At 44.7% G+C, this 12,248-nt stretch overlaps 1 protein-coding gene across 5 annotated transcripts in view; it reads left to right on the top strand.

Moving 5' to 3' along the window:
* The window catches only part of ARHGEF6 (Rac/Cdc42 guanine nucleotide exchange factor 6), a 1,746,213-nt gene that overhangs the window by 1,606,060 nt on the left and 127,905 nt on the right, over positions 1–12,248 (top strand). For 3 of the 5 annotated variants that reach the window (XM_044065303.1, XM_044065304.1, XM_044065301.1), the window contains one exon: positions 1,787–1,807. The exons of the other annotated variants lie outside the window; for them this stretch is intronic. In XM_044065303.1, coding sequence (XP_043921238.1) covers positions 1,787–1,807 — 21 coding nt within the window. The remainder of the gene's footprint in view (positions 1–1,786; positions 1,808–12,248) is intronic. 5 annotated transcript variants of the gene reach the window in all.

Raw genomic sequence — 12,248 nt, 5'->3', positions numbered from 1 at the left:
TACTCAATTATGGGCCTGATGAGGGAAGAGTAAAGGGGCTCAATGACCTCACCCGATCTAGATGTGAATCCCTTCATGATAAGGTGGGCAATATAGAAGGTCTTTCTAACCACTTTGGCAATGTGAGTGTCAAACGAGAGGTTACTGTCAACTTGGGTCCCTAGGTCCCTAATTACTTCTTCCGTACTTAATGGATTACCACCTATGTGGTAATTTGTGGGCAATTTGTTTTTCCCAAAGGGTATGACTATACACTTTTTGGCGTTTAGTTTAAGGCCATGGCTCTGGCACCAGTTTTCCATTTCTATGAGACCCTTTTGAAGGATGCTTGTGTCCGCTGGAGAATCAGTTATGGCGCCCAGTTTGCAGTCATCTGCGAACTTGGTCAGCCACAATCCTCCCATGTTAGCCTGAACCTCAGAAAAATAAATACTGAACAAGAAAGGTCCCAGGACCGAGCCCTGTGGGATGCCACTTGTGACTGGTTTAGAGTCTGACATGGCTCCAGCAATTCTGACCTTGGGGGTTCTGTCCTTGAGCCAGTTTGCAACCAATCTTATGACATAGGGGTTTATATTTAAGCTGGAGAGCTTGTCTATGATGCCCGAGTGGGGTATTGTGTCGAAGGCTTTTGCAAGGTCAAGGTAGGCTGTGTGAACTACCTTACCCTCATCAATGGCCTTGGTGACTGTTTCAAAGAAGTCGACCAGGTTCAAGAGGCAGGATCTGCCCTTAACAAAGCCGAATTGTATAGGATCCAATGATTGTAGGTCCCCAATGTCTTTGTTTATGAGGTCCATAATGATCCTCTCCATAGCTTTACAGACCAGGCTTGTCAAGCTTATGGGGCGGTAGTTTCCAGGGTCCATAGAAGCACCTCCTTTGTGGAGTGGGACCACTGTTGCTGTACGCCATTCTTTGGGTACATATACTTCTGATACTTAGGCTTAGCAGAAGGAGGTCATTTGGTTTTCTACTGGCTGGGATTTGGGAGATGTTGTGGTTGTTAGTCTGATTATTAGAAGTGGGGTTGGAGATGGAGGGGCCAGGGTTGGGGTGGATGTCTCCACTGAGGGCAAGTTTTGATGTGCATGAGGTTATTAGTTTAATCAGTTTGTGAAAGAGTTTGCATTTTAGGGAAACTTTATGATTGGGTGCAGTCGGTAACAGATGTGGTGGGAGGGTTATTTTGTTAACTTGTAGGGATGTATTTAGTTTGAGTATTTTAGTTGATAGAATATGTGGGGGATGCATAGGGATGGTTATTGAGTTGGTGGGATGCATAAGGATGGTTATTGAGTTGGTGGGAGAGGAGCAGAGTGAGTCATGAGTGATTTTGTAATTATACATGTATAATTGTCCTTAAAGTGCATATTAATCCTGTATTTCAAAAAGGCATTCAATTGTGTCTTGCCTTGTGTATTATCTGACGTTAACAATGTTGTTTGTGAAATTAATGTCTAGGGAAGGTGATTGACACTGCAGGTATTTAAATGAGTGCAAATGCTTTAGATAACTTTGTTGAACATTTTCTTTTTCTATGTTGATATCCCAGCCTCCATTTTAATATTGAAGCACTAACAATCTGGTTTGCATGATGATGAAATCCTAGGAAATGCATGATTAGCAGAGGTCTAACATTAGTGCAAGTTACGTGCAAAGCCCCTTTTTAACAGATGTATGTTTAAACTAATCTATTCACTCATTATTCTGTATTAAAGCTTTGTTCTTGATCACACAATAACACGTCTTCTTTCACTCTTTCTCTTCACATATTCATTTATAGAGGATGTCTTACATATCAAAGGTAAGGTTAGCGGAATCATTTTTTTGTCTTGCTGCGGCATGCAACTGCTCCTGTTGCTTTATTGAGTCTGTTGCCACTTCCTGCTTTGCTTGCTCTTTTTTGCTTCTGATGTGCTGTTAATTTCCTTAATTCAGATGAAGGCTGAAAATGTTAACTCTTAATAATTGCTATTTTGTTAGCATGATTTTAAGTTTTGTTTTGTTTTTTTTTTTATTTGTTATGGTTGGAAAAACTGAATGAACATATCCAAGTGTTATTGTTTCCACAGAAAAAAAGCTGCTACAAAACTGGAATGGGCTTGTCTGTTTAAATATTGATGTCTGTAAATGTTATAAAATACTGCAGTGATATGTGGAGCTTAGGCAGTCCATCCCCTTTATTTAATTATTTTTTACATTGTAAGGATGCTATAAAAAATATGAATGTAAAAACATCATGGTACTTCCACCTGTTTCACTGTAGTGTGTTAGGGGCTGTGGCCCCCAAACCATTTCTCCCTGACAAGGCTGTTGCTGACACTGGTTTAGCCCATAAACTGTCTCATCAAACATCTCTGCAGGTAAATGGGAAATGTCAAAGCAACAGAGTATCAGCTGCGTTTCCTGCTTTGCTGTTTGCAGTTTCTCAGTGATTTCACTTTCATTCACATAAAGGGCAGGACACTTGCATCATTTCATAGTTCCCCACTGAGCTGTTGGTCATGTGAGTTTTGGAGAGACACTAGCAATTTATGTATTCTCAGGGGCACATTTTAAAAAGTACATTGTGTTCTGTAGGACTGCATGTTTTCTGCACAGTTGATAGACTTAAAAAGCAGCATAAATCAAATATACTCTTAAAAAAGGAAAGTGGTTCCAGAAGAAAGAGATTCCTCCCACCCCAAGAACTACTGCAGTTCAGCTGAAGCTCATAATAAATTAACATTTCAGATATGCACACTATGTACCTGTACATAAATGTGGAATGTAGGCAATGAATTGATAGGGAATGTTTCAACCTGTTTATATTTTAGACTGAAATTCAGTTCGCTTAATTAATACAACCTACATAGGAAGTTAGTGTTGAACTCCACCGATGAGTGTAGAAAGTAAATCTGTTTAAATTGCATAGGATGGAGGTACTTGACCACTTAGTGTCTTTTTCTATAACTAGATCTGAAAGAGACATACTGCTTTGCTGTTTTGTTCTTTAATGATTTTGTTGTCTGTGGCAGTGCATGAAATGAACTTATAGATGCTCATCGTAGTTAGTGTTGCGGTATTAATTATTGATATTTTTGCCACACAGAAGTCACAGTCACCCTGAGTACTAAAGACTTTCAGCAGTTCTTTTTTGCCATGTTAGTCCATGCACAAGGCCATGTATGTGAGCACTGTTGGTCTGTCTGTCAGCTTGAAGTACCAGAAGATTCTGCTAAGAACCCCATTAGGGAACATTCTTTATCCTAATAGTATTTTGATGTTGGTTGTTTAATGTTTACAAAAGCCAGTAATTGCATATGTTCTGGGAAACAAATCGCCCACAAGGACCACTCCTTTTCCTTGTTTTCTTTAGGGCCTCAGCATGACATTTCCTTTTTGTGCTAGATTTAGCAGCGAAACTATTAAAATATTTCTAAGTGCATTTAGAATCAGGGCACAGCCTTTGCATGGTACAGCGAAAAATTCCCAGGCTGTCATCACAAAAAATAAAAAGACAAATGGCTGAAGGAGAAGGATGTATGGAGGAGTGACGACATCTCTTTGTCTGCTTCTGCTATATCAGATGAAGTGCCTTTGCAGGCCCCTGGTCTGGCAACAGTTAGGCCCAAGTCTGCTGACATGTCCCCTTTTGAGACTGCCATGACAGTGCCCTACTCTTCATTTGCCAACACCAGACAAGCATCAGTTGGGTCCTTTGCCACTAAACAGGCCATGGCTTCCAGTGTCAGGGTTTTGATAACTGAAAGTGAGGGCAGTATTCCCTTGGTAATAGTTTGGGAGGAATTATCTGGGAACTGGATTGAGGTCACCACTGTCCACTCAAGATCTGAGGCAGTTTTATCTGTTCCCATAGGCAAGACACCCAAACAAAAAAGACAGGAAGGTTTGCTCCAGCCATTACTGCCTGGATTACCTATCTCCTCAGCACAGGTCTCTCAACAGGACCCTGTCAGGATGGAGCATGACTTCATGGGCTTCAGGAAGTCCAGGCCACCCGTCCTGCAAGGGGAACTTGTGCTAGGTCCTTTGGGAAATTAAAAAAGGAACTCATCCCCACAGGGAGATTCAGATTCCTCAGAATCAGAAAATGAAGAAAATCTTGCTTATGTGCAGAGTAGCTTCTTCAACATATTTGGATTCTGACTCAGAAAACACCTTGTCTTCAGCTTCACTCCCTGTAAATTATGTTTTGGGGATACCCTTCATAGAAGGAAAGAATCCTTTAATCGGGAGTCTTGTGAATTCTCCCAGGCCTAAGCTAATTATAGAAAACTCTTGAGCCTCGCAGTCTGTAGAACCCTGGTGATACCTTTAGTCCCCAAAGTCTTGGATGACGTGTTTGCTGACATATCATTGCAGCCTGATTCCCTTCCCCCTGCCCTCAGAAAACCTTATCACCTGTATAATGTTCTGAGGCTCATAGGCACCTGTATAAGAATCCATTGGTAAACCCAACTGTGGTGCCTCTGCAATCCACCAAGTGATCACCTGGACCTGCAGCCAAATAATCCCTTGCAAAATGATAAGGAGAGTAGAGTCATAGACAGGTTTGACAAGAAAATGTGTACTGCAGTCACTCCAGCCATGGGAGCACTGAATTCCCAGTCCCATAAATTCAAATTTTTTGAGTCAGCCCTGTAACAAATAAAAGCTAAGGCAAATGGAATACGAGATAAGAGCCACCAGAGAAACATCCAAGAGTTGTGTGATGCAGGCCTCCAGCTGTTGAGACATTCACTTAAATGTGGCTGTGATGCATTGGATACATCTTGCAAGACAGCTGTTATGGGATCCATTACAAGGAGACATGTCTGTTGACAATAACTCTGTCTTCCCAAGTTATAGCTGAGCTCTTTAATGACTCATTAGGCAAGGAGTTTCTCTTTGGGCCTCAGCTGAGAAGATGCTAGAGACTGAACAAGAAAGAGAAACAAATGAAGTCAGTAAAGGAACTCTGTCATTCCCCCTAATCCCAGATACAAAAGAAACTAGCCGAGAAAACCTTGGCCCTTTCTCCCAAAACAGGAAAAGGGCCTAGGTATCAAAGAAAGTGGCAGACCAACCAGATTCACAGACTTGTCAACCCAGCCCCCCTAGGTAGCAGCTGTGACTATGCTCAGCACCTCTGCTTCCCCCAAAAATCCCAGCCCAACCCCACCTCACCTTCCTTCCTAGGAGGGAGGTTTGCCTCTTTCTTCAAGTCTTTGGGAGCAGATGACCCAGGACATATGGGTACTGCAGCTAATCAGAAACAGCTGCACTGTTCAGATTTGAAAAATCCTACCCTTCTTAGGCATTCCCATCTCCCAAAAACAACAAAATAAATTGATCCCATGTGTCTTAGAGGATCTTCTTCAAGAGGACTCCATCCAGCGAATCTGTCCATGACAGTCAGGCATAGGATTCTACTCATGCCTCCTCAGAGTTTGGATCACAGCTGAAAATGTCTAAAACTAAGTACCCGGTTGGGGATCTCTTTATCTTGCACTAACCGAAGTCCGAAAAAGTTAATAATTGTATCGCCTGTGGAAAGCAAATCCCACACTGAGACTTCCATTCTCACTGTGTTACTTGTTTAAGCCCAGACCACGATGTAGCCCGCTGTCGGTTCTGTGCCCTCTTTAACGCGTGAACTGTTCGTCGGAGTGCTCTTTTTGTAGATAGCTATTTTCCTCCTCCATCTTCTCATATGGCATCGGTTAGTCAACCTTCAGCAGGATAAGGATAGAGACAGACCTCACAAGACCAAACCTTCAGACGACTCCTCCGCTAAACAGGTCATCAGTACTCTGGAATTCAGTGAGGTGCTTTCACAGCCCCTGATGCCCAATGCGATTGCCATGCAGGCCTGTACCGAGACCTTTTCAGAGTCTGGTATGCCGCAGAAATCTTATTTGTCTTCAGAACCTTTGGCTGTGTCTGCCTCAGTTGGGTCCAGAGTCGCTAGGGAGGTACCAGCTTCTGATGATGTCTTTTGCACTACTGATTCCAGTCAGAAACCGACATCTTCTCACCTGACGACCGCTAATCTCAGACCGATGGCTTCTCTTAGGCCTAGAAGCCAGCCCACCCCTCAGGAAAACTTCCTCTAGCCACCATCTTCCTCCCATCCCTCCACCCCAGGCCCAGATGCTTAAGATGGTGGAAGATCTTATTTCCCTTATCAGGGGCAGTGGGGCCTCTTCTTCTAAAAGAAAAAGACTCCCTTCTCCTGAATTATTGACAAAGCAAGATTCTGAGGAATCAGATTATTCAGACTTGGAAGAGGATCAGCAACCTCTTACTGCTTATGAGGATTCAGATGCAGAGGAGTCCATCCCTTCTGCCTCCCCACCAGAAGACCTTTCCTTTGGGGGAAACCCTCCATACCCTCAGGGAGCATTTCTAATGGGAATCTCAGGACTTCCCTCAGTCCAAGAAAAGGCTAAGAGAATTTCTAGACCTTCCTCAGCACATACCTCTTGCCATCCCCCCTGTTTTAGACATGATGGATGAGGTTTTCCATTAATCCAGTTTAGCCCCGGATGCCCTTCCTCCTGCTCCCAGTAACCCTGACAGGAATTACAGATTACCAGACACCCACAAATTCCTGTACAGAAATCCTGCTGCAGACCCGGAGGTCATTACACAGGGCCACAATGGAGCCAGGGCTAGTTCTGCAAAGAACCCTACTCCTTCTGATAAAGAGGCCAGAGCTCTGGACTGATGGGGTAAAAAGGTATACACCTCTGCAACCTTAGCCATCAGAGCTCTCAACTGTCAGTTCCATATGTTAAAATATCAACACCACACTTGGGAACTATTAAAGCAAAAGATTTCTACTTTTCCTAACTGTGCCAATTTTAAGGGGTTAGCAGATTTATTGCACTCCTCTTGTCAAGTGGCTAGGAATTCTTTACACTGCAGATATGATGCACTAGAAGCCTCTAGCAGGGCAGCAGTGTCTGGATCTGTTATTTGGAGACATGCATGGTTGAAGGAGTACCTCTACTTGATCATGTCAATTCAAAGTTAATTGATGCACCTTTGGACAAAGACCGCTTGTTTGGGGAAAAAGCAGAAGAGGTGCTTAAGAAAATGGAAGACAAAGCAAAATCTATGCAAACAGTAAAAAATTTCTTTCAAGTTCAACCATCTAGATTCAGCAGGAACTTACCCTCTAAGCACTGGTCCTTTCCTGCCCCTAGCATACAGGGGCAAGCTAAGCCGTGCCGGGACAGGCCACCCAGGTCCCTACAGTAGGGACAGCAGAGAACCAAGCAGTGGACCACAGCTGCCTCTAAGGCAGGGAGTTCTAAGCCATCCCTCTATGGCAAGAACTCTTAATGACCCCCCCATCCTCCCTTCACCCAAAAGCTTGGAGGAAGGCTGTCCCTCTGCAAAGAAAATTGGCTGTTAGTAACCAAGGATCAATGGGTGTTAAAGATAATTTTTCAGGGATACAAATTCACTTTCTACAAACTCCCATTTCCCAAAGAGTACCCAGACTTACCTCCAAATCAGTAGGCAGAGGGATTAAAACAAGTCCAAACCCTCATATCCCAGGGGGCAGTAGAACCTGTTCAAACAGATAAAACAGGTAAAGTCTTTTATTCCAGGATTTTCCTTGTTCCCAGACAGGACACTTGGTGCCCCATCCTGAATCTCTCCATTCTGAACACCTCCCTGGTGATCCCCAAATTCAAAATGCTAAAGTTGCAGCAGCTGCTGCCTATGCTGACAAAAAAATGCTTGGTTAGTGACCCTGGACCTAAAAGATGCATACCTCCATATCCCCATAAGGGAGTCCTGCAGAAAATTCATGCATTTCAGAGCAGGCTCACTGCACTTTCAGTTCTCTGCTCTTCCCTTTGGCTTATCTACTGCTCCCAGGGTTTTCACCAAATGCCTGGCCCTGGCCATAACATTCTGCAGACAGAAAAACATTCAGATTTATCCTTATCTGGACAACTGCCTCATCCAGGCAGAGAGCAAAGAAAAGCTCCTGCAGGACTTTCTCTTTGTCAAAACCCTTCTCACTTCCTTGGAATTCACCATAAATGAGAAGAAATCAAGGCAGACTCCCACCAGGAGTATCATCTTCCTGGGAGCTCTGCTGGACACAGCATCCCAAATGGCCTTCCTAACCCAGCAGAAATTCCTGTGTCTTTATTTTACTCAGCTGGTGTCCCAAAGTCACCTCACAGCAAGGAAGTTCTTGCAAGACTTGGGATACATGGCTTCTTGCATCCTTCTGATTCTTCTGGCAAGACTGCACATGAGGAAACTTCAGTGGTAACTAAGGAACCTTTGGTGCCAGCATTCTCAACCTCTGGAGACCTCCCTCCCTCTGATCTCCTGTATAAGGGCAGAGTTGCTCTGGTGGGCAGAGGCATGTGCCAAGAACCAAGGTTCCCTTTCATCCACCACCCAACAGGCCAAACCCTCACCACCGATGCTTCAGAAGTCACTTGGTGTGCCCACCTAGGGGGCAGGTGCACCCAGGGCCTTTGGGATTCCCAACACCTTCCCTTGCACATCAATCAGAAAGAAATGATCGCAGTACAGAAGGCTCTGACATCCTTCTGGCCTCATCTCAGGCCAGGGGTTCTCCTTGTCAAATCAGACACCACCACAGTAATGTGGTACATCAATAAGCAGGGAGGGACACAATCTTAGCCCTTGTGCAGGCTAGCCATGAACCTCTGGCTAACAGCCTCATCCATGGGATTGCACCCTTAGCCCAATACCTCCCAGGATTCAACAACACCCTGGCAGACCACTTAAGCAGCCACATGGTGGACCCCCATGAATGGCAGCTCCACAAAAGGATCTTTGGGCAAGTCACTCAAGTGTGGGGAAATCCAGAGATTTATCTCTTTGCTTCGCACCTCAACTATCAGTTAAAGAAATTTTGCATCAGGGAATATCACCACCTAGCAAGGAAGGTGGATGCCTTAACCTTCCCTTGGAATTCCCTCTGTGTACGCCTTCCCCCCTCTTCCTCTTGTTCCCAAAATACTCGTCAAGATCTGGGAGGAGGGGCCCAAGGCCTTTCTTATTGCTCCAGATTGGCCCAGGCAACATTTGTACCCCCTGCTGCAAAGCTGGTCTTCTCATCCACCCTGGCAGCTTCCACAGAACCCAAACATCTTGACTCAAGCAAGGGGGGAAATGTTGCACCCAGACTTGCAGACTCTCAAGCTATCAGCATGGCTGATGCTCTCAAGGTAAGGGAAGGACCCCTGCTAAGCAAGCAGGTGATGGACATTCTCACAGAGGCCAGAAGGCCAAGCACCAGAAGCTCTTATGCAGGAAAATGGAAAAGATTCTGATCCTGGTGCCAGGCCAGAGGGGCCATTTCCTCACTACCTGCTGTCCCTCTCATTCTGGAATATCTAGCAGAATTACTGTGGCCTCCCTCTCATTTCTGCTCGGTTTAACACAGACCAGCCCTTGTTCTCTCACCCTTTGATTAAGCATTTTCTAAGAGGGCCTTCTAACATTAGGCCTCCCACAGCAGCCTGGGACCTTAACTTTGTTCTGGAAAAACTGACCCTTCCCCCCTTTGAACCTGCTGCCTCAGCAGAACTGAAATTCCTCTCTTGGAAGACTGCCTTTTTGCTGGCCATCACTTCAGCTAGAAGGGTTTCTGAGCTGCAGCCACTGATGGCCATTGAGCCCTTCATCATTTTCCATGCAGACACGGTGTGGTTGCTGAGCTGCAGGCACTGATGGCCATTGAGCTCTTCATCATTTTCCATGCAGACAGGGTGTCCCTTAGGACTAACCCTTTATGCCCAAGCTGATATCTAATGTGATTCTCAACCAGGCCATTCATCTGCCTACCTTCTTCCCCAACCCTCAAAACAAGGGGGAAAGAATTCTGCACTCCCTGGATGTGCACAGGCAGCTCAGATACTACCTGGCCCATCCTAAACCCTTCAGAAAAACAGACCAGCTTTTTGTCAGTTTTGCTTTAGGGGCAGAGGGGAAGCCCATCTCCAGGCAGACTATCTCTAAATGGATATCACACTATCCATTTCTGCTACATATTTCATGGGAAACCTCCCATTAAGTCTCTTCGCACCCATTCCACTAGGGCAGCCTCCACTACCACAGCATTTTCAGAGGAGTCCCAACCAGGGACATCTTGGAAGCTGCCACCTAGACCTCGGTCCATAGCTTTACAAAGCATTATCACCTTCCTCTTTTCTGCAAGGCTAGGGCAGGGTTTGCATCTGCAGTACTTCAGGGCCTCCTTACCCCTACCTAGGGCCCTTCACTATCCTACCACCCCACTATTCAGCTTTGGGAATCTTCCCACAGGTGATGACTGCAACAGTGAACTATAAATGTAGATGTTTGAGTGCATTCACTGTTGCAGTCCTGGTTTCCCTCCCTTCCTTCCCCCTTATATCTTCTTTCTTTTGGGAAACATAAGCTTCTTGTGGTGGTTGTTCACCACCATGTCTTCTGTGCCTTATCTCCTGGGGCTTCTGTTTGGTTAGGGCAAAAAAACTGATGTAATGGCATCAGCTGCCTTGCTTTATAGCACTGATGAACTGACATCAGTCTACAGGCGACAACAGCTAATGCAAAAATTCATAGAATCTGGTATTCGGGCCGGCCGAGGGCTACCACAGCAGGGATAACCCACAGTTGATGACTGCAACAGTGAATGCACTTGAACTTCTACATTTATGGTAAGTGTACACAACTGTACTTTCTCCCTTCTCCTAGCACTCAGTAAAGGAACAATAATGACACCCCCCTCTATGTTGGCCTCCTAACCCAGAACATGGGGTCTGTCATTCACCCTATTCCTGAAAACACTTAAGTTCACAGCTTAGATGATTTGTTACAGATTCTATCTATTTACTGGCTGTGGTGGTGCAGTGGTTAGTGTTGTTGCCTCACAGCAAGAGGTTCTGCGGTTCTATTCTCAGCTGGAGCGCCTTTTGTGTGGAGTCTGCATGTCCTCTCTGTGGTCGAGTGAGTTTTAAAGACATGCAGGTACGTGTGTGTGTGTGTGTGTGTGTGTGTGTGTGTGTGTGTGTGTGTGTAGATATATATATATATATATATATATATATATGTATGTGTGTGTGCCTCCTGTTATGGGTGGACACCATGCTGGCAACTCGACACTGTAAAAACTCCACTGCCAATCAATCTGCCGGCCAGTGATCCGCTGTGGCGACACATAACCGGGGAAAAGCCGATAAGACATTGCTTTATCTAAACAAACATTTTTAGGGGGTGTAAAGGAGGCTAGGAAACAGTGTCAGGACAAAATGGAAAAGGTTTTCTGTCTGTTGCAAGCCTAAAGGTATTGTACCCAAGCAAGCAACCTAGGAACAGGTACTAGAATATCTCTTCATCCTGTACCAAGAAGGACTGTCTTATTTTAGTGTAAAAGTGCATGCTTTCCCATGTTCCCTGCTTGCTTATGCTCACTCCTAAATGAAGCAGTTCCTAAACGAGGTCTTATATCTTAGGCCACACAGACAAGAGCCTGCACCCTCCTGGGACCTAACTTATGTACTAGAAAATGTAATACTGCCATGCTTTGAGCCAGCAGCATCAGCACTTCTCAAGTTAGTTGGAAAGCAGCCCTGCTGCTGGCACTCACCTCAAGCAGGTGTATGTCAGAGCTGCAAGCTCTGATGTGCAAAGCGCCTTTCCTCATTTTTCACAGGGGACAGAGTAACCTTGTGAACTAACCCCTCCTTCTCAATTAAGGTGATATCAGAGGTCTTATTGAACCAATCTATTCATCTCTGTGTTTTCTTTCCCAGTCCACAGAACAGATAGGAAGAGATAATTCATTCCTTAGATGTACAAAGGCAGCTAAGATTCTGCTTAGAACAAAATTCTCAAGCAGATCTGACCAGCTCCTGGTTGTATTTGCATTGGGTAAACAGAGGAAACACACCATTCCAAAATCAATACCCATGTGTATTGCATGTTGTTAATGTCACCCTAGAAGTACATTCCTGCCATAGTTATGGCTCATTCAACAAGGGCATAAGCTACTGCTACATCATTCCTTAAACAGACACTTGCAAAGTACATTCTGGAAGTGGCTACATGGTTCTCTGTGCATAACTTTACAAAACATTTAAATATCATTGCTATATGCAGGGTCAGTGCTAAGTTTTCTTCTGCCATACTGCAAAGCCTGCTGTCCCCATCCCAAAGTACTTGCTAACCTTCCCTATAGAAAAGTTTTGAGAGTCCTTCCAAAACTTAGTACT

The sequence above is a fragment of the Protopterus annectens genome, chromosome 3.part0 (assembly GCF_019279795.1).
Source record: "Protopterus annectens isolate FY-2018-M chromosome 3.part0, PAN1.0, whole genome shotgun sequence".
In the NCBI taxonomy this organism is placed as follows: domain Eukaryota; kingdom Metazoa; phylum Chordata; order Ceratodontiformes; family Protopteridae; genus Protopterus; species Protopterus annectens.
This window is presented reverse-complemented; position numbering and strand designations above follow the sequence as displayed.